At 39.7% G+C, this 25,666-nt stretch overlaps 1 protein-coding gene across 2 annotated transcripts in view; it reads right to left on the reverse strand.

The window, feature by feature from the left end:
- Nucleotides 1-19,189, reverse strand: part of NLK (nemo like kinase) — a 164,446-nt gene extending 145,257 nt beyond the window's left edge. For both annotated transcript variants that reach the window (XM_080826570.1, XM_080826569.1), the window contains exon 1: nt 18,221-19,189. In XM_080826570.1, the coding sequence (XP_080682696.1) occupies nt 18,221-18,678 (458 nt within the window). In that variant the 5' untranslated portion in view covers nt 18,679-19,189. The remainder of the gene's footprint in view (nt 1-18,220) is intronic.
- Nucleotides 19,190-25,666: the final 6,477 nt, after the last annotated feature.

The following is a 25,666-nucleotide window of genomic DNA, read 5'->3' on the forward strand; positions in this document are numbered from 1 at the left end:
GATTCCTCAAGAAGTTAAACATAGTTATCTGATGCTAGATGACCTGGCAATCCCACTCCCTGATATATACCCCCAAGAGAAATGAAAACATATGTTCTTATAAAACTTGTCTGTGAATGTTCATAAGCAGTATTATTCAAAATAGTCAAAAAGTAGAAACAATCCTAATATCCAACTGGTAAACAAAATGTGATATAGCCATACAATGGAATATTATTCAGGAATAAAAAGGGACGAACTTTGAAAACATTATGCTAAATGAAAGAAATCAGTCACAAGGACCACATATCCTGAATGATTCTATTTATACGAAATGTCCAAAATAGGCAAATCTATAGAAACAGAAACATTAATGGTTGCCAGGGGCATACGGAATAGAGAGTGATTTGTTAATGGGTATGTTTCTTTTGGTGGTGATGAAAATGTCCTAAAAGAAAATTTACTCTGTGAATATACTAAAAACCATTAAATTATACACTTTAAATGGGTGATTTATAGGATATGTGACTTATATCATCAAGAAAGCTATTTTTTTTTAAAGCAGGGAAAAAAAATTCTGGAGAGTAGTTTCTTCTTGGCAGGCAGGTAAGGCAGAAAGATGGAATGGGGAGGTGGGACGTGTTTAAGGGCAGCTTCACAGTGTTGGTTTTAAGTTCTATTTCTTAGGCTGGGTTGTAGATACTCTATTCTTTTTTTTTTTTTTTAAGAGTTTTTATTTATTTATTTGAGATTGAGATAGAGAGACAAAGACAGCAACAGGGAACAGGACGGAGATGAGCAAGCACAAGCAGGGAAGAGAGGGAGAAACAGTGTTCCTGCTGAACAGGGAGCCAGATGCAGGGCTCAGTCTCAGGACCCTGGGATCATGACCTGAGCTGAAGGCAGACGCTTAAACAACTGAGCCACCCATGCACCCCTGGATACTTTATTATTCTTAATAACCTCTATCACATATCTTTTATGGATCTCTTAATTAGCTCTGACGCCTCAGGCAAGTCACTTAGACCTCTCTGAGCTGTAGCTTCCTCCTCTAAAAAAGAGCGACACTATCATGTACCTCCTTAGGTCTATTCTTTATAGTAAAGAAATTCTTAGTGTTTCTTTAAAGTGGAAGTTACTATAAACTCCAAAGTGAAAATCTGTTATACTCTCACCTCACTAAAACCAATATTGGCAGATATCCTCCCAGACTTTCCTGGAACATATGAGTAATTCTTTTTTTTAAAGGGGATAATCTGGGGTGCCTGGGTGGCTCAGTTGTTAAGCGTCTGCCTTTGGCTCAGGTCATGATCCCGGGGTCCTGGGATCAAGTCCCACATCGGGCTTCCTGCTCATTGGGAGGCCTGCTTCTCCCTCTTCCACTCTCCCTACTTATAGACCCTCTCTTGTTCTCTCTCTGTGTGTGTCAGATAAATAAATAAAATCTTTAAAAAGGGGGGGGCAATCTTTGACACTGATTTTCACTTAATAAATTGTGAGTATCTTTCAAAGATAACCACTCCACTACTCACAGACATTTAGGTTGCTTTCCTTGTGAATACATCTTTGTATCTGTCAGCTCAATGACATCTCCAGTTAAAGGGTATGTACATTCAGTTTTGAGAAACTGCTCTCCCAGAAAGTCTCTACCCAACTACACTATTATCAAAAGTTTGAGTATCTGTTTTACTACATCTGTAACAACTGAAAGAGCTATCACTTTTTTAAAAAAATGTCAATCTAGCAGGGCACCTGGGTGGCTCAGTTGGTTAAGCCTCTGACATTAGCTCAGCTCATGATCTTGGGGTCCTGGAGTCGAGCCCCGCTTTAGGCTTAGCGGGGAGTCTGCCTGTCCCTTCCCTTTGCCCTCCGCCTACTCATGCCTGCTAGTCCTCTCTCTCAAATAAATAATTTTTTTTAAAGTCAATCTAGCAGGTTAAAAGTGATATCCTATTTCTGCATTTCTTTGTGAATGAAAATAAGAATCTTTTTCAAATGTTTTTAAACAATTTTTTTTTCTACAAACAGCCCATTCTCTAGCTTTTGCCCATTTTTAGTTAGGTTAATCACCCTTACTTCTCACTGATTTTAAGAGCTCTTTAAGTATTTAAGATATTAACTTCTGTCTTTCATATATGTTGCCAATATTTCCCTCCAGCTTTTTTTTTTTCCTTTTAGGCTTTTTATGGTGTATTTTACCAAATACACCTCGTAAATATCTACACAGACAAATCTGATATTTTTTCTTGCTTTGAAGTCAAGGTAATAAGTCTTCCCCTGTAAGATGATAGAAATAGTTATCTGTATTTTCTTATTTTTGGTTTTATTTTTTTACACTTAAATTTTTAATCCACTTGAGACTTTTTGTACAATGATAAATATGGATCCAATTTCATCTCTCCCCAACACTAGTGAACCCTCCTAACAAAGATTTAATAAATCAGTGGTATGTTAGAGCTGGTTCATACTGGCTCCTGAGAGATTATTACATTTTCTGGTACTTTGCAAGTGGACTGTGAAACACAGGCATTATTAAAAATTAAATTATATATAAAAATTAAATTATATAAACTTACAGTGTAATAAATCAAAACAAAGGTAATAAATACTCTGAAATCATCATTTCCTAATTATCTTAATATTATACTCTTAAGGTTAACATCTTCTTTACCTATAGAATAAAAATACTTTATAATGGTGTGCTATTATGTTTCTTTTTCCAATTCAGGCATTTGGTGACTTCACATTGGTAGCCTGAAATTGGCCATTACAGGAATATTTACACCACAGGAATTTGGCAGGCCCTACAAACCAGGGCTGTTTTATTTTTCAGAGACCCTGTGAAACATACACCAGCACACCACTGAAATAAACCATTCTTTCTCACTAATTTTAAAGAGCATGGCTACCACATACTAATCTGTAATTTATTCACAAGTTTATAGAATGGAATATGGAGCTTAGAATTGAACGTATTTTTTTTTTTCCTGTGCTAGCATCAGGGATGACTTTGGTATGTTTTTATGTGGGAGATGAGACTTTAGACATAGTTTCCATTTTTCTAACATGAGATCACAGTTCTGTATGGAGAATGTATTTTTTCTAAACTATTCAACAGCATTCTTTACTTAAAAGTAGATTATAGAGGGCAACTAGGTGGTTCAGTTGGTTAAACATCCGATTCTTGATTTCGGCTCAGGTCATGATCTCAGGATAATGGGACTGTGCCCCATACTGGGCTCTGCACTGGTCGTGGAGCCTGTTTAAGATTCTCTCTCTCTTCCCCACTCTCTCTCTGCCCCCTGCCCCAAAAAGTAGACTATAGAAAGCAGTAGCAAAATAATGACTATTTGGAGGGATAGTTGGTTACTGTACACTATTTTTAGATTAGGGCTCTTAACTCTTAAAAAAAAAAATCCAAACCCCAAAAAACAAAATCACTATCATGGGGCAGTCTGAATACCACTCTCCAGGTGTTCCCTCCTAAAAATTCCTGCAGAGCATGAGGAAGGAGGGATCTATATAATGGCAAGAGCCAATGATAGTACTCTTCTTTGACAGTCACCACCACATCAAATTTAGCATTAGCAACTTTCAAGGTAACAACAAACAATAAGTACCCACCAAGGACCACATTTGGCACTGGAGACACAAATGAGACAGGGCCCCAGTCCTCGAAACACTCATCATTTTCAGTGTACTGGTGGGTAAAGAGTTTGTCATAAGTGGTTGTAAGCATTTGCTTTTATTTGCATTGAGAGGGAAAGAAGGACAGAAGCCGATTTTGATTTGTCTAAGAAACAAGCATCTACTTTAAAAGGAAAAAAAGCTAGGTATAAAAACTAGTTATTTAAAGTTTGCCCACCTATGGAGATAAGTTGATACATGCTGAAAACTAGATCTTCAGCATCTACACCAGTTAAAACATCAGTGTCCCAATAGTAATGTCTTTACTGCTGAGGTACTTGAAGTTGTCAACAATTTATTTGCAGATACTGACATCAACTGTATCAAGTAAACCAATATCTGCTATATATTTCCTTACCTGTCACAAGCCATTTAGATTTGAACTCCAGCTACCTTATTCTAGGTATTTACATTATGAAACTATGTAATGTAAGAGCTGGGTAGATTCAATAAAACAACCCTTTTTTACACATAAACCAAAAGACTTCTTTTTTAAAGACTTGTCAGTTGGTTTCCAGTAAGCATAATATCTCATATTGTAGCCTAGGGAACAAACACAACAGCTGCCCTTTTCATAGACACAGTTGTGCCTTGATATACACAGAGCAATGATTTCAACCACTTCCAATTACTAATATTTTAAACTTTAAAAGCTATTTCTTAGGAATTTGTGCTATATATAGAAATAATCATTACCCCTTGGGAAACAATGGCTCATTTACTGAAAATGAGTTTAACAAAGGAATTATTTGGTACTGAAAAATACAGAGCAGTGAATTGGGTGACACAAATCACAGCATCATCAGCTCATGTGACTAACAGGGTAATTTACTTAAAAAAAAAAACCTACAGTAACTTAAAATTTAGCTTCAACAATGTAGTATCCTCAATGATGTCTTCTGTCACAAAATTGTGAAAACAGAAATCAGATTATTTAAAATGCCCCTTTACTCCCAACCTGAGATGAATACCACAAAAAAGAAAAACTTTGCAGAATGGAATATTTCTATTCTGCCTGAAGCCTAGTTTTGACTGGTATATGTTTCAGTTACACATTTGATTCACACTGAATTTTCTTTTAAGTATTAGGAGAATAAATAGCATTCCAAAAGTCACAAGCTTGAAAATATCCAGTTCCTTCTCTAGTTGCGAGAGCTTACAAAGCTTACATGGAACAACAAGTTGAGGCAGTGACCATTAACCCAATCTCAGCAAATTCTGTAGAAATAGCCTCTAACTAGATAAAACAAAAGTCACAAAATGTTAATCTGAAGGAATGGTTTATGGATTTATCACAGTTCAATTCTTTCGTATTTTCCGAGGTTTAAAATTTTTCAAAAAATAAGAGGGGGGCACAATACTCTCAAAGAAGATACACAACACAATTATATATAATATAAAGAGACCCAGCTGTTTTCCACCAAAACTCTTGTGGCTCATGACATTAAACTTTTACCAGAAACCTTAGAGTCACTGGCGCACAAAAAGCAATCAATGGAGTAAATACTTTTTTTTCCCCAGATGCACTATTCCTGGCTTCATTCAGAGTTTTGTTTTTTGTTTGTTTTGCTTTTATAAGAACATTTCTTCCAGTTTCAATGGGCATTAAGTTGAACAGGTATTACTAGTAAAGCAGCAAAAGAGCAAAGGTTTTGGCTCAGCTTCTAACCAGCTGTGTGACCTTGAACTAATCTCTTAGCTTCCTGGGGTCTCAATTTTCCCATTTAAAAAATGAGGCAGTTACACGAGATGCATTCTAAAGTATCTTCCAACTCTAATTCCTTTCAAGATAGAGCTCTAGGCTTCTGGGAATGAAAAAATTAGCTCTCCAAAACACCACCACTACCACCACCACACCCAAAATCTTTGTAATGTAGTGAAACAAACAGGATACATAAATGTAAATACCCAATGCAATCATGATCCCAACTCTTTACAAACACACTTTCCAGATGCAAAATTGGGGGGGGGGGTATCATATGCTATCTATCAGTGCTATCTCTGAGTTGTAGGTTACAACTCAGTATTTTTCAAGTTTCCTACAATAAAGGTATTGTTACTTTGATAATGAGGTGGGAGGAGGGAGCTGGAGTTAGAAAGGGAAAACCCTCCTTTTATGTGCTAAAGGTAATTTTACATTTGGAAGGCATTCTACAATTTGAATGACTTTTCAAAAATGGCTGGAGCTAATCGGTAAAAAATATATATATATATATATATCTGGGGGCGCCTGGGTGGCTCAGTGGGTTAAAGCCTCTGCCTTCGGCTCAGGTCATGATCTCAGGGTCCTGGGATCGAGCCCCGCATCGGGCTCTCTGCTCATGGGGAAGCCTGCTTCCTCCTCTCTCTCTGCCTGCCTCTCTGCCTACTTGTGATCTCTGTCAAGTAAATAAATAAAATCTTAAAAAAAAAAATCTGCGATAGTCACACATCTATCAACAGTCAGACAAACACTGTTGCGTTATTTACCCTAAATTAGTAAACTTTAAGGAGGTACTACATTTTCACTCACACTGGTAATAATAATTACAAGAGTCAACACATACCTAGGGCCAGGCACAGTTCTTTGACTTTACATATATACGGACTCATTTAATCCATAAAATAACCCCTTTGAAACAGATACACTCTTACTATCCCCATTCTACACACTATGACCATGAGGCACACAGAGGTTAAGTGAGAGAGCAGAGTCAAGATTTAAATCCAGTCTATAATCATAGTACTGGCTCTTAACTACTAACCCATACAGTCCCTTTGTACTTAAATTTTGTCCTTCTCTGCTCATTCTTTCACTGCTTTTGTTCTCAAAGTTCTTCTGAACTACTTTTCTTTAAAATGAAAAGAAATAATACGTAAGTGCTGAGATAAAAAGCCTGGCCAAACTTTTAATTTGCTAGCTTACAATTATGATTCATTTCAAAATCATTACTTCCACGCTACAAGGAATATAATTTAATCTCCATACATAGCACTAGGTAAATAATACTTTAACATCTGAGGAATTCAACAAAATTAATTGCTAAGATTAATAATGGAATTTATTGTTTGGAAATATTGTTTTTTTTTAAAAAAAGAAGTGTTTTTTAAATTTCCTTAAAGATTTGTTTATTTATTTATTTATTTGACACAGAGAGAGAGATCACAAGTAGGCAGAGGGGCAGGCAGAGGTAGAAGGGGAAGCAGGCTCCCTGCTGAGCAGAGAGCCTGAAGTGGAAGTGGGGCTCAATCTCAGGACCCTGAGACCATGACCTGAGCCAAAGGCAGAGGTTTAACTCACTGAGACACCCAGGTGCCCCTGTAAATATTGTTTTTAATAAAAGGAAGTCACTTTAATTGATATTCTTTGTCCTCATAAATCTTCTGGGAAAAGAGCCCCTTAAACTAACTGTTGTACCTTTCTAAAATGTCTAACATATTGAAATATTTCAAAGTGTATTATAATTAATTGATTTTTTAAAAGGATACACATAATATTCATTCTGAATACTGGCTTTAATACCCACCCAGTTAACTTCATAATAATCCCAATTCCTGCAACATGTAGAACCTGGGAAAAGGAAAACAGAGGAAGCCAACCAATTAAACATGGTTGAAGTTCTCACCTAATTCTCTCAAGCGATTCAAACACAAACCAAGTATACATGTGTCCCTTTTCCTGCACAGTACCTACATTACTTGCCAATTTTTTTGGCTTCTGGATTACTTCGAATAAAGCTCAAATTTCCCCACATCTGTATTACCAAAATTTTAGCCATGTCGAGGTAAATATAGAAATCAATAGTTTCCTATTTTTAAAAACTAAAATGAGAGACAGGTAGAGAAGAAAGGGGGGAAAAAAAACAACCAAAAACCTTTGCACCAGGCTGCCTGTTAACTTAGATGTGCAATGAGATAATCACCCAATAATTGCACCCTTTGGGTACTTCTGTACTGGTAAGATAATAAAGCGAAACAAAGTCACCTGGTTTATTTCAATTTACTTACACAATTTGCAAATCTGCAGCTCTCTGCCATGGTACATTAAGAAAATTAGCATGTAAGAAAAATCACCTGCTTATGCAAATTGGAGGATGGTTTTTATCCATGCAGACAGAAAAAAAAAAAAAACCAGCTGCAATCTGGGTCAAATGACTAATTTTATCTATTTGTTCAAATGTCTCTCTTCACCTTTTCTCTGTAGCTCAGAGCAAGAATTTTAGGTCAAGGAATGGGTAAACAGTAAGTTTCTGTGTTGTCCATTCCCCTGTAAGGAGTTTGCTGCCTGACAATACGAGGCCTACACTACTGAAATTGAAAACAAGACTGAGAACTTTATCTAGATAACAAAACCACAACACTGAGAGAGGAAAGAAATCAACGGAGGATATCTGATCTAACTGGGAAGGAAAGCAAACATGGCAAGGATCAGGTACCAATTTTACCTTCTGGTACCTTAGGCAAACAAGGCTTCAGAAAAGAAAAGGAAAAGACTCCAAATGATTCAGGGCAGACAGGACAACTTCTCTACAGAGAGCATCATTCTACTTTGTTCTATAAATGCACCCGGTCAAGATCTTCTGAGTCTGATATAAGTTAGATGAATGCATTCTTGGTAATTAATGACTGCCTTCCCAGCATCTGTTGCAGGAATTCATCCTTTCCACTTACAACTGACTTCCTCTCCAGGCCCAGGGTGGACCTGATTGCTCCAAAAGTAATACTAACTCTACTGACATCATTGGTTCAGAAATCAGTATACAACGCAATAAAGGTCAAAGAGACTCTACTACTGTGCTGGGCAATAAGGTAGTCAGTATACTTTATATGAAGAAAAAAAAAAGAATGTAAAATATCTACTTAATAATTTTTATAGTAATAACATGCTAAAATGACAATATTTTGGCTAAAGGTGTTAAATAAAAATATATTACTAAAATTAATTTCATCTGTTTCTTTACACATTTTTTAATGTGGCCACTAGAAAATTTTAAATCACATATGTGGCTTGCATTATGTATCTACTGGACAGTGCTGCTAGTTTGCTGAGGGCTTCTGTGAAAATGCTTTCTTCCTATTGTGTAGAAGCTTTGGGAAGTCACACTCCCACTCTATCTCTGGGCATTGTATGCCCAAATGGCTATAGCCTTAAAGCTGTAACACAGCTCATTTTGTGCTAGGTCAATCTGCCAACTAGTAAATTCCCTACCCAAATTCAGAATTTAAAAGAGATTCCTTAAAAAAAAGAGAGAGAGAGAGATTTCTAAAAACAAGATACTGTAAATCAACTTGCTCATGTAAGCACTGGCCTCCAAATCATCATAGCTATTACCCACATGCACACAAAAAGACAGAATATTTAATATTAAATTTCATTTAAAATTTTAAAAATCAGGGGCGCCTGGGTGGCTCAGTGGGTTAAAGCCTCTGCCTTCAGCTCAGGTCATGATCCTAGGGTCCTGGAATCGAGCCCCGCATGGGGCTCTCTGCTCAGCAGGGAGCCTGCTTCCTCCTCTCTCCTCTCTCTCTGCCTGCCTCTTTGCCTACTTGTGATCTCTGTCTGTCAAATAAATAAATAAAATCTTTTTAAAAAAATTAAAAATCACTCCAAATATTTAGGAAAGCAAGAAAATAAATCTAGAATGCTAAAAGGTAAAACATTACCAGAAAAACAGTATCAAATTTACATTTAGGAAGGAACTGATAGTCCATTTGCAAACAGGCAGGCTCTTCATAACTAAGTATGTATAATCCTTACCAGTAAGTCAATAGAAGAAAATAAATGTCTTGGACAAACTGCACGTTTAAAATCTGATCCCAAATTTGAAAACTCTATGAAAGTCACCACACTGGAATAGGGTGACATTTATCTCATTCTTCCTTTAAATAATTTTAGAAGCTATTCAACATCTGTAGTCTTGAAGAAAGGTGTCATATGGTCAATAACAGACTTGATTTGTCCACAAATAAAGCTACAATGCTTTATAAATATTAATGCAATTTTATAATAGAAACTTAGGAAACATAGGCTTTTATAAATGAGAAAACCAAGACCCAGAAAACTTAAATAACTTTATCAAGGTCATAGGGTTGTTGGCAGCAAGGCAGAACCAGAAACTTGTCTCCTAACAAGTTTAGTTGAGTACTCTATTACCCTGTCATTAAAAAAATTCTTCCCAAGCAAATGGCACCTTAAACATGATAAACACTAAATTCTCTGGTTTATTAAACTAGAAATAAAAACTTGAGATTTGGGGGAATTTTATTAATAATAATACTTAAGACATTCTTTAGAATCAAATGTGTATACACACACACACACACACACACACACACACACACACACACACTTATATATCAGAGAGGAAAAAAAAAACACATACACAATTGTTCTCTCAAATACCATCAATGACTTACCTGCTAAATTCAATGGCCTTTTCTCCCCCTCATTTTCTTTGACTTTTTTTATCTGTACCAAAGATCACTCCCATCTTCCTAACAATCTTCTGCCATGCATAGGTTGTCAATCACTGTGAACACATTTTCCTATCTGACTGCCCTTTAGTTCTGCCTCCAATAATTCCCACCGACACTGAGAACATTCCCTAAGGCTCAGGCCTCAGCTACCTCCACTCTTCTCTTTATATGTCGAAATATACACATATGTAACTCTGAACAAGTCACTCTCTAATCTTAAAAACTTTCAATGGTTGCCATTCCCAGTATTTCAACTTTTTTCATTATCACCCCCTCCAAGGAGCCTTTTTAGATATTTTTCCCCCAATCAGACTCCCCATGAAATTTTAATACCATAGATATGCTATGCATTTGTTATGTATACATGTGCTTTATTCATAAAAAGTGTAAGTTTTGCCCCTCTCCCACTACCAGTGGTCTCTTCAGCAGAACACTCCAACTTCCGGGTCCAGCTTTAGTTTGTGCCTCCACCCTATCACCTCCCACCCTCTCCACGGCACTTTAATTTCAGTAACTCCAGCCCTACAGTCTCCTGCATAGGAACACATCCATCTAGAATGCTCTTCCCCATTAGCTCTGGTTCTTGAAACTCAGTTGAGATATTACCTCTTCTAGAAAACATTCATACTGGGGTGCCTGGGTGGCTCAGTGAGTTAAAGCCTCTGCCTTCAGCTCAGGTCATGATCCTAGGGTCCTGGGATCGAACCCCACATCAGACTCTCTGCTCAGCGGTGAGCCTGCTTCCCCCCTCTCACTCCGCCTGCCTCTCTGCCTACTTGTGATTTCTCTCTGTCAAATAAATAAATAAAATATTTTAAAAAGAAAGAAAGAAAACATTCATGCCTTCCACAGAAATCCCTCCTCTGCTCCCATAATATCCAGGGAATATCTCTATTGAATCATATCTACTACTACATATCAACTACTATTGTATCAATGGAATGAATTATAATTATCCATTTACAAGTCTCTTTCTTCCACTAGATCATAATCTTCTTTAAATCCCTCTCATCTAGCACAGGGCCTGGGAAATAGCCAATAACCAATAAATAAGTATTGTAAGAACAAGTGAAAATATATCCTCATGGTTTGTTTTTTTTTTTTTTTTTTTTTTAAGATTTCATTTATTTGACAGAGAGAGAGAGAACACAAGCAGGGGGAGCGGCACACAGAGGGAGAGGGAGAAACAGGCTCCTCACGGAGCAGAGAACCTGATGCAGGGCTTGGTCCCAGGACCCTGGGATCATGATCTGAGCTGAAGACAGACACTTAACTGACTGAACCACCCAGGCACCCCATCCTTTTGTTTTTATTTTTTTATTTTTTTTTTTTTAAAGATTTTATTTATTTGACAGAGAGATCACAAGTAGGTGGAGAGGCAGACAGAGAGAGAGGGGGGAAAGCAGGCTCCCCGCCGAGCAGAGAACCTGATGCGGGGCTCGATCCCAGGACGCTGGGATCATGACCTGAGCCGAAGGCAGAGGCTTAACCCACTGAGCCACCCAGGCGCCCCAATCCTTTTGTTTTTATTTCAAATTGAGTTTCAACTCTCCATCAAGACTCCCTGAAAGCAGGGTGTATTATTTTACACCCTGTTTACTTAACTGTAAGCTCCTTTAGGGCAGTATCATAACTAAACTCTATATGCCAGTACAAGCAAAGAATAGATAATAGCAGATAACAGATAATAGCAGAAGCTTATTTATAGAACTAAATATCCTCATTAGAGTCTACAGTGGTGCTGGGCATAGCAGGTTGATAATAAAAATACACTGACTAGTGAGTTCCAGCAATGTCAAAACCCTCTGTCTGATAGTAGATATGATTCAATTAGACAAACTAATTCAAAACACAGATATGAAGCTAGGTATAAGTAAAGATTGCCAATCATAATCAATGACAGACATCTCTGTACACACTTCCTTACTCACACCATTATACTTAACTGTTAGAGTACAACTCAATAGTTTCCTTAGTTTCCTTTTCATAATGCCAGAGTGCTAGAATTTTTTCTAATGTCTCTTGGCTAGGTACCTTAGAATTACCAACAAGTCTATGATGACGTGTCACATGCTTATTGACAGTATTACAACTGTTGCCTCAGGCACTCTCTGTGTTACCCCTAAGCAACAACCGGATCAAACTGACAAACTGAATTAGTTAGGAAATCACTGTTGATCTGCATTAGATGACCCAATCAATAAATAATTCACTGGAGTATTATGGATGTACAGGGAATCATAAATATAACCCAAATAGAACTTTATAATGAAAGAGCTTCTACCCAATGACTTCTTTCCATTTGGTTGGATGACAAATGGGAAAGTTTCTTTGGCCTTCACAATTACCATCAAAGAAATCAGATTAGCATAAAAAAAGAAATATACATTACATAAACAGTTGATTCTTTAACTGCTAGAACATCAGCAAATCTAATAAAAACAACCAAGAACAGTCACTCAATTCTACAATACAGAAGTCAATGAAAACTGTAATACACCAAGTTGTGATGATAAGGAAATATTCCAATACTGTATTAGAGGATGGCCTTCTGTATCATGGAACAACATTTCTATAATTGCTCATGGTAAAGCTCCAGAAACCCCAGAACTTAAATTCAAACAAACATTCAGTTAATACATTTTGCAAATATTCTTCTTCCAACAAGCATTTGAAAGCTAACTTTATCTGCCCCCATCTTTTTTTCAGAACATGCACTGGTGGTACTAAGCGATGCCTAAAAAAGTGGGATATAGGGGTGTCTGAGTGGCTAAGTCAGTTCAGCACCTGCCTTCGACCCAGATCATGATCCCAGGATCCTGGGATCGAGGGCCCCGATATGAGCTCCCTGCTTAGTGGGAAGCCTGCCTCTCCATCTCTCTCTGCCACTCCCCCTGTTTAAGCTTTCTCTCATTCTCTCTCTCAAATAAATAAATAAAATCTTTTTTTTTTTTAAGTTACATGTAGTTTTGAAGGATATTGTTGTTTTAGCTTGTTTGAAATGGCAATTCTTTCTGAAATGTTTTTTCTTAATAAAAAATATTTATCTTTCTTTCTAAGCTAGTAATCAGTAAGATAAAATTTCTGCCCAAGGATAAAATGAGTTTCTTTTGTTGTGAATAAAAGGAGTTCTTTTGTTGTATTATGGTTTTGTTTTATTTTTGGTTTTTAAATATAATTTGGAAAAATCTTGTCAGGAGCCTAAGTACAAAATGACTTCCAATGTTAAAGGCTATAGCTTTTGTATCGCCAAAAAACCAGTTCATTATCATTAGATTGTGTTACTTTTATTCTCTCTGACTTCTCTACTTTATGACCATGAACCTGCAGTTTCTAAAAGTAAGTTCGTTTGTAGTTAAAATTAACAATATAGATTTCCACATTTCTAGTTTCACACGGATGCTTTGTTATGTCTAGAAGAGAGACCGTTTCCTTTTTATGGTGCAGGCTCTGCTTCTTCAAAGCTCTTTTCACAAAGCAGAGCACACCAAACCCCCCCCCCCCAATGAATCCAGCTGTGGCAGTTAATCCTGGCCGATAGAGAAACTTCTCAATACTACAAATTCTTAACCTGTAAAACACGGTTAACAGAATATACTCCAGTATACTTTTTTTTTTTTACTCCAGTATACTTTCTAATGCAACTAACTCTAGGATTTTCCCCAAACATATCCCAAAAGCATTCCCCATTTTTCCAAATTAAAGCTGGCTATTTGAGGCGTAAAAGGACCAAAGAAAACATCACAAAAAAATGATGCCTCTAATTTTCACAAGATGAGCAAGCTAGATGATATCTGCCACGCATGAGAATTTACACTGAATAATTTTTCATTAAATCACACATATTTCCCCCACCTCACTGGGATCTTCTTTAGCAATTCACACTCTTTCATCCAAACACAAGTAAAATGAGTTTCCACTAAAGCTGAACTTTGACGATAAGAATGTCCCTCATTTGTTACATTCTGAGAAAGAAAATATTAATTTCCTTCCCACTATATAAATCCATAATACTTTCTAAAACAGTGCAGATGAACTGACTAGAATACCTGCAAAGTCCATGCAAACATGTATTTTATATATTTTAATGTGTTTGTTTTTAATTGTTAATTAATAACAGATATATAGCACATAGCACAACTAAGGGGCACTTTATGGTATGTGAAGTCATGCTTCCAAAAATGGTCGCGTGTTGTTGATTTCACTTGATAAATCTGGCCATACATGAAGCCACTGCTGCATACATTAACACAACAGGTTTTTTCTACCAAAAATAACTACAATAAAAACAGCTAACATTCACTGAATGCTTACTGTATGCTATACAGTGTAATCATTGGTTTACCAGGATTATCTCATTTAATCCTCATACCAATCCTAGGAGAGGTGCTATTATTATACTCATTTTATAATGAGGAACAGAGAGGTTAAACAATTTATTAAGATGACACAGCTAGTAAGTATCACTACAGTGACGCTGAAGTTTTGAAAGACCGACATAAAAGTAACCCGCTGAAGGTATTAGAATAATAAAATTCAGTTCTCCAACTTTACCTGGAGTACAAAGAGAAGAGACCAAATGAATCCCAGGATCTTTGATCTTTCAATTAATCAGATAAATTAAAAACCAAAACACTACTATTCTAAGTAGAAGCTTTTCCCAGACTCATTATCAAGCTGGCACTATGTGCCATTAATCCAGTCAGTATTTCAGGTTGTCATTGATAAAACTGATCGAGTTCAGCAGTCCTCAAACCTCTCTCATGTGGTCAACTTCCTCCAACTCTCAAAATTATACACTTCACGAGTCCCTGAAGGCTTATGTTATAACACTTTTTGTTCCAAGGTTGTCACATTTTTAAGTTTAAGTGAGTACACTTTCCTCTGGCCAATGTGAACTATGGACAAATAGGTATTTATATTATCCTCACCAAATGACTGAGGTTTCCGTTTGCGGGTTGTTTTGTGTTTTGGTTTTTCATTATGAAAATGTCCATATGGACATCTGAAGCCCTGACATCTGATAAAGGAAGGTCAAATTATATATGATGCTTTGATAACCCATGAACAATATTCTGTCATTGGAATGAATGTATCTCAGGCTACCACATGATCATATTACCAGGTAAACTAGAACCCTTACTTTGAGATAAAATACAGCAGACAGTTGTTAATGAAACCTTAATTGAACTGTCAAAGCACCATCTTTACCAGCAAGCTAACAGGTTATTCACTACTTTTACACAACTGCCCAGTACTGATAAATTATTCCACTAGTTAAATTCAACAGAGAGATAAATCAAGGATGGTTGACTAAATTGTTCAGTAATAAATCTGACTGGTAAAATGCTATACAACTTCTATATCTTTCCGTGTCTACACAGAGGAAAAACAGTATCTCTCAAAATTACATGCAATGTTTTCAGCCATCAGTAAGTAATTTTACGTGCATGTCCAGAAAAAGACTTGAGAGCAAATAGTTTCCTTTTGTGTAGTAAGCCAAAAGAAAAATACTTGCAAAATGCATTAAATAAATATAAGAATCTAGGTAAATCTTAATGATGCCCAAGTAGTCATATGGAAAAATATTTTTATGTCCCATTTTAATCATTTTATAAAATAGTTTCAGGTTCATTAAGTGTTCCCTAAATTAAAAAGAAAAATTCTGGTTCAGCTAGTTAATACGTGTAAAAAAAAACAAACAAAAACCAAAAAAAAAAAACCTCACTAACATCTTTAGCTTGGGTTTCAGAACACTAGTGCAATTCACTCTGGTTTGGTGTTCAAATCACTAGTTTTAACAATTTTACTCAGGTTATATAGCAGTTAAATTCCAAATGTAATAAGCAATTCAGACAGCAAGTCATCAATATGTAAATATAAAAATAGAAAAGGATTTGCATACTAAAACACACACCTGGAAGTCTTCCTTTTTTTCCATACTGAATTGTACTTCACCTGTAACAACTGATTAAAAACACTCAATGCAGCTAACTGAAAAAAACGTGGTTAAAGAAGAAAAGAACCTGACCAGGAGATCAACTAATCAAACAGCAAAGATTCCACAGCACTGTGCTAAGTGCAGAGGAGAAAAAGATGTACTCTGGTAGATACAGTCCGTACCCTCAAGGGGCTTACAAATGTTGTGAGACAAGGCAAACACAAAACAACCGGCATAAAACAGAAGATGGTGTACAGAGAAGGTACACTTCAAGCACAAGGAATGACCTCTGCCGGTGATGGAAGGGGTCAATCAATGAAAGAATACAGAATGGATTCAAATAAAAACCATTTGGTTTTTCATATGAAAGTACTTCAGAAGAGCCACTACCAGAATGTTTGCTGCGGGAGATGTTTCAGCACTCCAGTTTCTCACCTTCTTCCCCATAAAAAGAATCTTTTCCTTTAGCACGGGCTTGAAGCGAAAACTTCTACAAGTCACATCATCTTTCAAGAAAAATGCTGAACAGTTTTAGAATACAGTGAATGCTGCAATCCACTTCCCCTTCAGTAGCTCTAGTTCTTAGCATTGTATGTAAAGCACTAAAATGAAAGAAAAATCTAAGAAAATCCAAACAAATTCTCAGCCAGTAGATGACAAAATTTAAAGCAAGGAACAATCTTTTCCCTGTCCACACCCCCCAGGCCCCACAGCTTTAATCCTCAAGTGTTAGGCAAGGAATGGAAGTTCACAGTGCAATCCCTGGAGATAGGATATGGAAGAGATGAAGGCAGGAACAGACAAGTCCCTGAGCAGATTGACTGAAGAGGAACCATTACCGGCTACACTCCTTCCCACCAGGAATCCCATACACCTTGCAGGGAGCACTGCAGCAACCTCCTTGGAGAGCTACCTGGGAAAACACCAGACCCGACTAATTTAAAAACAAAACAAAGCAAAGCAAAACCAAACCAAACCAAAACAGGTCACACTGTAGTCTAGATTATAAAATCTGAAATATAAAGATGCCCAGATACAATGCAAACATGACACTTGTATCAATTACAGCCTGAAAAACAATGACAAAAGGAGACATTTACCAGGCTAGTTCCAAAGAGTTCATTTTCCTGTGGTGATGGGGGCTTTTCTAGACATTAACAAGAATCTATTTTTGAATGCACTGAAAACATCAATTCATTTGTCCACACCAGATTACTTAACCCTTGAGAAAAAAATTCAGTTTGTTCTAGTTTTAATAGCAACAGGCCCTACAATGATAAATTCATTTTATTACAGACTACTAAGAAGAGCAAATAGATAAAATGTGGCATTTAAGCACTCAAGACTTTTTAAAATACCCTAGCACTAGCCAAAGTGGAGCAGTTTCATGTGTTTAAAAAGTATACTACTTCAGCAACCAACCAAGGGATAACAGCAACTTAAGAGACACTAAATGACACTAAATGACACTAAAACATTACACAGAATGTGGGCCACGGCATAGCTACAGTCTACTGACCTCATTTGTGGTACTCATGTGTGATGCTATATTTAATGCATTCTTATCAAAAAGCTAAAGCTACATACTTCCCAACTGTAGCTTTATGGTTTAAAATAAACCACTCAAGCAATGACTTAACTGGTTCAAGTATGAACCCTATCTTCCTTCTGGGGATCAAGATCACAAATTAAGGAATGAAAAGGCAAAAAGGAGAGCGAAGTACTTATGCAGAGTATGACCCAATGACAAGACTATTATAAGGAATCAAGTTTGGGTCATCTGTGACATCTGCAGCAATTGAGCAACTGATTTAAACTCCATCCAACCTAAGAGATGACCAAGGTCTGTAGCAATACACATTTCATACATCCACCCAATGATCCTACATTCAGTGACTTGCTTAGGTTCTAAACCAAAAGTCGGGTAGACAGCAAACATGTGTGTGAATCCTCAGAGGGTGTTCTCTCCCATGATTTGCCAGGACTCGAAAACATAAGCCCAGCCAGCCAACACGCTGGGCCTCTGGGTGAGGGTGGCTTCCTTCAGTTGACGCGCTCCACTTCGGTCAACATGGAGAGAAGCATGACTTGTTGACGCGCCCAATCACAACCATGAGAAGAAACCATGAGAAGTTGCGTTCTTCTTTTGATACTCACCAGACAACACCAAAGGCTCCATATCCAATAGGTCTATCCGGCTCAATATCCAGCTGCTGCTGTGGATGATGCGAGTGTTGATGGTGGTGCGCCTTAACTGTAGCAGCTGCGGCAGCCTGTACCTGAGCTGGGGCTGCTGCAGCTGGTCCAGGAGCCTGACCCGGTGCAGGTGATGGGAAATATGGCTGTTGTTGCCCAGGGTTTAACATGGCTGCAGCTGCGGCCGCTGCTGCGGCTGCCGCAGCTGCCGAAGAGGTATGCTGCTGTACAGGGTGGACAGCCGCAGCCGACCCCGGATGAAGATGGTGTTGAGGGTGGTGGTGGTGGTGAAGGTGAGGAGGAGGGAGGTGCGGAAGGTGGTGGTGATGGTGGTGGTGGTGACCTGCTGCTGCTGCAGATGTACCGCCATTGTAAGCCGCCATCATTTTTGCGTTGGCTCTTGCACCACAAAGAGACATTCAAAAAAATGCCCTTTGATGGGAAAGCAAACTGGGTCAAGCTGTCATTTGGCCATTTAAAAATGAAGAAATACCACTCACTCCACCTCAAAAAACATGGAGCGTAACTGGCTTTATGTCTTCATCAGTCAATCCAAACAAGTTAGAGGATCTTGGTGTTTAGTTTTGGGGTGAGCGTGTGTGGAAGGGTGTGGACTGCCAAAAAAGAAAAAAAGAAAAAAAGAAGAAAAAGAAAAAGAAAAAGAAAGGAAAAAGAAAAGAAAAAGGAAAAAGGGACCCCTTCCCCCCAGGTTTCCTGCCACAAGTGGGTACTAAAACTCCATCCTTAATTGGGGGGAGGTTCCAACTTTGAATGTGGGAATAAAGGCCAAACCTCCCGACCCCCTGAACTCCACACACGAAAAGGATCAGGTAACACGCCACCCTTGGAATCTTGTAAGAGGTTTGACTCATCTACCCCTTCCATTCCCACATCCTTTTCTAAACACCTACCACCTCCTCAAAAATACAATTTTATAAAAAAAAAAAAAAAATTCCAACCACCCCAATTCTAAAGATGGGGGGAAAATTCTTAGGGAAACCAGCTTCCCCCCCCCTCGAACTCTCAGGCCTTCCTACATCTCCCCCTACTCCTAGTCAGGCTGACCTGATTGGAGGGGGGTACTAAACTTTCCAGAACAGAAAAGAGCCAGGGAAGGAGGCAGGAGGGACAGGGTGAGCAGAGCAGGCGACAGGGCAGGACGGAGAGGAGAAAAGAGAACCGGGGCAAAGTAAAGGTAAGGAGGTGCAGGGAGGAATGAAAGAGAGGTGGGCAGCACTCGGACGCCCAGACAGAGGGAACCGCCCCGGGATGAGGTTAGGGTCCCGGGGCCAAAGAATAGGAGCCCCGGGAGGCGGGCGGGGTGCAGTCGGAAGCGGGCTGACTCCTGCCCCCGCCGCCGGCTGCTTCTGCTGAGGAGGGTTGGGGGGGAGAGCGGGTGGGTCCCCCCGCGCGACGGCCCCCGCAGGGCTCAAGGCTGCTCCGTCTCCCCCCCTCCCCCCCACCCGGCTTCCCTTCCCCGCGGCCGCTTTCTCCTCAGTCGCTGCCGGCCGCTTTCTCCTCAGCCGCCGCCTCCTCAGCCGCCGGTGCCGCCGCGGCCGGACTCACCTCCCCTAGCAAAGCCGGATAGAGCGGAGCCAGCGGCGGACACGCGCAACCAGCCACCAAGGCCCCGCCCCCGCCTCACACTGACCGGCTGCCCTAGCCAATCCACGCCCACCTGTCTGCGTCTGCCTCCAATCCTGGGCCCGTAGTTTCAGACAGGCGCACTGTTCGGCCAGTGGCAACAAGGTGTGGGTCTCCTGGGGAAATCCCGCCCCCGATCCGGGATGGGCAGATAGAGAGACCAATCAAAAGGCAGAGTTTGGCCTGACCGACAAGACTAAAAGCGAATTAAAACCCAAAGATCTCCGTGACATTTTCTTTCGCCTCTCTCCTCTTTTCTTTTTCTTCTTTTATTTTTTTGGCAGGAGCAGGAAGCTGCGTGCTAATCCCGCCCGCAAAAACTGGAAGAGAGGGTGGAATAAAAGAACCAATTATGAGCCGGAGACCAAGAACAGATCAACCAATCCTTGGCTTGAAGACGAAGTGGGATGGGACTGGGGCCAGATAGACACTTGATTTGACAAATGGAAAAAAAGATTGAGCTCGGTCCCACCCTTCAGGTCTACTACAGGTCAGGATTGTGGAGAATTCTCTGTCGTATCAGTGACGACCTCTTCGGGGGCGGGGCCAAGTGAAAGGGGTGTGGTCTAAGGAGAGGTGGGCGGGATTGAGACTTAGAAGGCGGAGTCCCAATCGTCGCTGGTCCATTGATGGGAGCCATGCCCTATCCCTTCCTAAGTCAAGTGTGGAGAAGAAAGAGGGGGAGCAAAAAGGGATGTCGAACTTCAGAAACTCAAGGTCCAAGGTTATCCAACAAGACAGTCACAGAAGAAACTCAGTAGACTGGTAGTTCATAGCCTGTGGCTGGTCCTCCATGGCGAATCCTGATCTTGGCAAAAAGAGGTGGTGTCTCCAGCATTCACCACTCCACTCAAATGGATGATAAGGCTATTGATACAAACTAAAGCAACATAATAATAAACTTAACCACAAAGATCGTAATTTTCTCTTGTATTTTCTGAGTTTTCGTCATTGAAATCTTACTAAAATAACATCTTTTCCCTATCACATAACCACACTTACTTTGAATTTTCTTTTAAAATATGAAACAATAAGCTCACAGAACCTTATTCTTATGAAAACTGCACTCAGAGCCCTGGAGATCAGCTTTGATTTCTCTTTGCCTGCCCACTCCTTCCCTTCTAATCAACCATCACGTCTCAAACACTTTAAAACATTTCTGGGGTGCCTGAGTGGCTCAGTGGGTTAAGCCACTGCCTCCAGCTCAGGTCATGATCTCAGGATCCTGGGGTCCAGCCCCACATTGAGCTCTCTGCTCAGCAGGGAGCCTGCTTCTCCCCGCCCCCCCTTCTCTCTGCCTGCCTCTCTGCCTACTTGTGATTTCTCTCTGTCAAATAAATAAATAAGATCTTTTAGGGGCGCCTGGGTGGCTCAGTCATTAAGCGTCTGTCTTCCTCTGGGGTCATGATCCCAGGGTCCTGGGATCGAGCCCTGCATCGGGCTCCCTGCTCAGCAGGAAGCCTGCTTCTCCCTCTCTCACTCCCGGTGCTGTGTTCCTTCTCTTGCTGTGTCTCTCTCTGTCAAATAAATAAATAAAAATCTTTTTTTAAAAAGGATCTTTTAAAAAACAACAACAACAACAACAACAAACTTCTAAACACCGCGCTTTCTCCCCAGTTAAGACCATAGTACCCCAATTTATGTCACTAGTATCTTTAACGCATCTCCCTGCCTGCAGGCTAGCACGCCTCTATTCCATCCCCCACTGAGAGTATAGCAATCTTTTAAAAACACAAGTCTGACCACACCCCCACCTTTGAAAAAAGTCAATTAATTGCACCATTAGATCTGGTTCTCATCGTGCTCAATAACCTTATCTATCACCTCCACCCTCTATACTTCAGACATTCTGAACTTTCAGTTCCACAAATGGTCTGTGGCTTCTAAGCCTTCATGCATATCTTTTGCCCCAAACACTCCCCACCCACACTCCACTCTTTTAATCTATCATTCAAATGAATTTTACTTTTCACATAAATTTTACCTTTTTCTTTTTTTCTGGAAAAATTTTCCTGACTTTGTTGTAGAGTATGTATCTCTGTTATATATCTCCACTGCACTGCCTCCCTCGTAGCACTGAAAACTCTATATTTTAATTGTTTACTGAGTCTGACCAGGACTGAAAGCTGGTCTGTCCCACTCTGCACTGTATGCCCAGTTCCTGGGGCAGTGTCTAAAAGGTGGAGATAGGGGCGCTCAGTGGGTTAAGCCTCCGCCTTCGTCTCAGGTTATGATCCCAGGGTCCTGGGATCGAGCCCCGAATCGGGCTCTCTGCTCAGCGGGGAGCCTGCTTCCCCCCTCTCTCTGTTTGCCTCTCTGCCAACTTGTGATTTCTCTCTCCATCATATAAATGAATGAAATCTTTAAAAAATAAATAAATAAAAAGTTTAAAAAAAAGGTGGAAACACTTATTAAGAAGTTGTACAAGTTATTGAGTGTAGGAGTGGTGGATACCAATCCAAGCTCTGCTGTTTACTGGCCCTGGGACTTCGGCATTTTAACTAATCTTCCTCAGTCTCAGCTGCCTCGACTGAAAATGAAAATAAACTGTGCCTCATCAAATCGAGTTGAGGGTTAAATGAGGTCATGTATTTAAAAGTTCTTGGCAAGTAGTAAAAGTTCAAAATATGGTAATTTTCCTTCCCTATCCCCATCCTCACATAATATTTAAGATATCTTTCCAATTTCCCAATGTGTATCAGCCTCCTCCAAGGTGTAGTTTCCTAGAAACTTCTTACAAATGCAGGATCTCAGGTTCTACCCCAGATCTACTGAATCAGAATCTCATAGGGCAGGAATCTGCTTCATAATCCCTCCAGGTGATTCTTACACACTAAAGTTTGAGAAGCATTGGCCTGGAAGAAAAGGGCTGAGTCTTACACTTTGTTTACTTTTCAGCACCTAGAAAGTATTCAATACGTGTGAAATAAAGAAATACATCCAATCCACCAAAAGTAATTGCATGTGAGGAACTATTTATTCCTGCCACAAACATTTATTGAACACCAATTATATCTAGGCATGATGCTAAGGCCAACTAGGGGGGAGGGAAGATACATGGCCTAACAGAGTCTCTGTCATTCAGGAGCTCTAAGTCTGGTGCAGGAGTTCCCAAAATGGTGTGGACACACCCCCAGTGGTACACAAAGTGAGCCAATAGGCACCAGGAGGAAATTAGTACAACTTCTATTTCTGCTTATATTTTATTTCATCTTTCTTTAAAGATTTTATTAATTTATTTGAGAGAGAGAGTGTGCATGTGCCTGCTGGAGGGGAAGGGAAGAGGGGGACAGAATCTGAAGCAAACTTTGATGAGCCCAGTCCCCTACTCGGGGCTTATCTCATAACTGGAGATCACCATCTGAGCCAAAAACCAGAGTCAGTCACTTAACTGACTGAGCCACCCAGGCACCTCTATTTCATCTTTTTAAATGTCTATTTTGTCAGTGTTTTATAATATACATAATATACAGTGTAGTGTAATGTATATAACTTATAAATAAACAAAAATACATAAATTGGGAATTAATGCTCAAAAAATTTTATCAAAAATATTGAGAAATCTGCGTCACCTGGGTGGTTCAGTCAATTAATCATCCAACTGTTGATTTCAGCTCAGATCATGATCTCAAGAATCTGAGATCAAGCCACGTGTCCAACTGCACACTCAGCAGAGTCTGTTTAAGACTCCTTTGCCCCCTCTTCCTCTGTCTCTCCCCCCCAGCTCACTCTCTCTCTCTAAAATAAAGAAATAAATCTTTAAAATCACTAGCTTGTAACCATTTAATGTCTGTGGTTTAGATAACTCTCTGATAGAAATATGAGAACCACATATGAAATTTTAAATAGTCTAGTAGTCACATTAAAAAGTTAAAAGTAGGGTACCTGGGTGGCTCAGTCATTAAGCATCTGTCTTCGGCTCAGGTCATGATCCCAGGGTCCTAGGATTGAGCCCTGCATGGGGCCCCCCGCTCTGCAGGGAGCCTGTTACTACTTTTCCCACTCCCTGTGCTTGTGTTCTCTCTCTCACGATTTCTCGTGACAGAGATCGTCAAATAAATAAATAAAAATCTTAAAAAAAAAAGTTGAAAGTAATAAGGAGGATTATTTTTAATATATTTTAGTTAACCCAGTATATCCAGAATAATGTCATGTTAAACATGAAATCAATGTAAAAAAAAAGATGTATATATATATGATAAATACTCTGATTCTAAGTCTTCAGAATCTGGTGTATATTTTGCATTTGCAGCATGTCTCAAGTGAATTAAAAAATCCATTTTCTCAGTCACACTAGGCACATTTCAAGTGCTCAATAGCCTCATGTGGCTAGTGGCTACCATATTAGACAGCACAGACCTTGATCATGGGTTTGAATCTCTGCTCTGTCCCTTACTGTTGTGATCTTGGGCAAATTCCTTCACCTATCTTAGTATGAATTTCCTTGTTCATAAAATAGAGAAGATCCTTGACTTCTCCAGTTGTGGTGATTCAAACTGACAACCGTAGAACACACATAGCCTGGGGCCTGCCTAGCTCCTCTTCAGTGACACTGAGAGGGGTGGTTATTATTAGTATTACGATCCAAGGCAAAGTGTCCTAAGTGTCAGATGAGAAATACACTCTGGGCACTGCTTGGTTCATGTCCCCGGCATTCCATCCACGTGGGGCTGGCCTGACAGACACCCAATTCCCCTTAAACACATCACCAGACAGTACAATATCCGGCCCTTTCCATTCTGTTCCATTTTCAGGAGCTGAGCATGATGAACGAGAAGTCGGAAGTGAGTCAGCAGGATAGCACTTAGAGCCTAAAAAAGCAAGCAGGACATCAGAATGCTTAAGCAGGAATAGAATGTACAGGAAGTGGGAGGTGATCTTCCCTTTCTTCCAAGAACTGGCTCCCCCCATGCGTTGTCTGTGGAGACTTTGTAGAACTTGGGCCAGGGCGAGCGGTGGGGGTGGTGTTAAAGGACCACAATGGGAGCAACTCACATTCAGCAGAGCTGAGTGCTCAACGCCTGTTATTTCATGTGATAAATAGTCCCTAAATTCTCTTCTGCAAATGAAGAAATAGAGTCAGGAAACCCAGGTAACTGATCTGAACCTCAAAGAGAGAGGGAGTGGCCAGCTACCTGGGTCATGGTCTTCGAATTACCCTGCATAGCTGGAGGGGATGGCCAAGGAAGTGATGCTACGAAGTATGGGGAAGAACAGGTAGAAATGCTTCCATTTAGGAGTCTGGCAGCCAAAGGCCTCTGACACTGAGTCCATGATATCTTCCCAGTATTTGTTATCCGAACCCCCAGGGGCAGACAGGTAGGACCACCTCTGGCCTTCCAGCACACGCATACTTCTGAGTGGTGCTTTCTCAATGCTCTGACTCCTTTCCCACAAGCCTGGAATATCCTCCTATTTCTTCTCCTACCCAAGTTCAGTTCACTTTTCAAGGCTCTGCTCCTGTAACCTCAGATCTTTCTTGAAGTCTTTCTCTTACCCTAGGCTCTCCGTATGTCTCCTTCCCTGAAGAACTTGGACATGCAATGTCTGCAACATTTATTTGAAACATGTGATGCTGTGAGAAACTTTTCAGCTATGTGACTTTGGGCCCCTAACACTTCTGGGCTTCAGTTTCTTCATCTGTGAAATGGGAGTAGCAATACTTACTTTGAAATATAAAGTAATACCTACTTTGAAGGGATAGTGAGAGGATTAAATACATTTCTATGCTAACGAATGATACCTAGTACTGTACCTGACACA

The sequence above is a fragment of the Martes martes genome (assembly GCF_963455335.1).
Source record: "Martes martes genome assembly, chromosome: 16".
In the NCBI taxonomy this organism is placed as follows: domain Eukaryota; kingdom Metazoa; phylum Chordata; class Mammalia; order Carnivora; family Mustelidae; genus Martes; species Martes martes.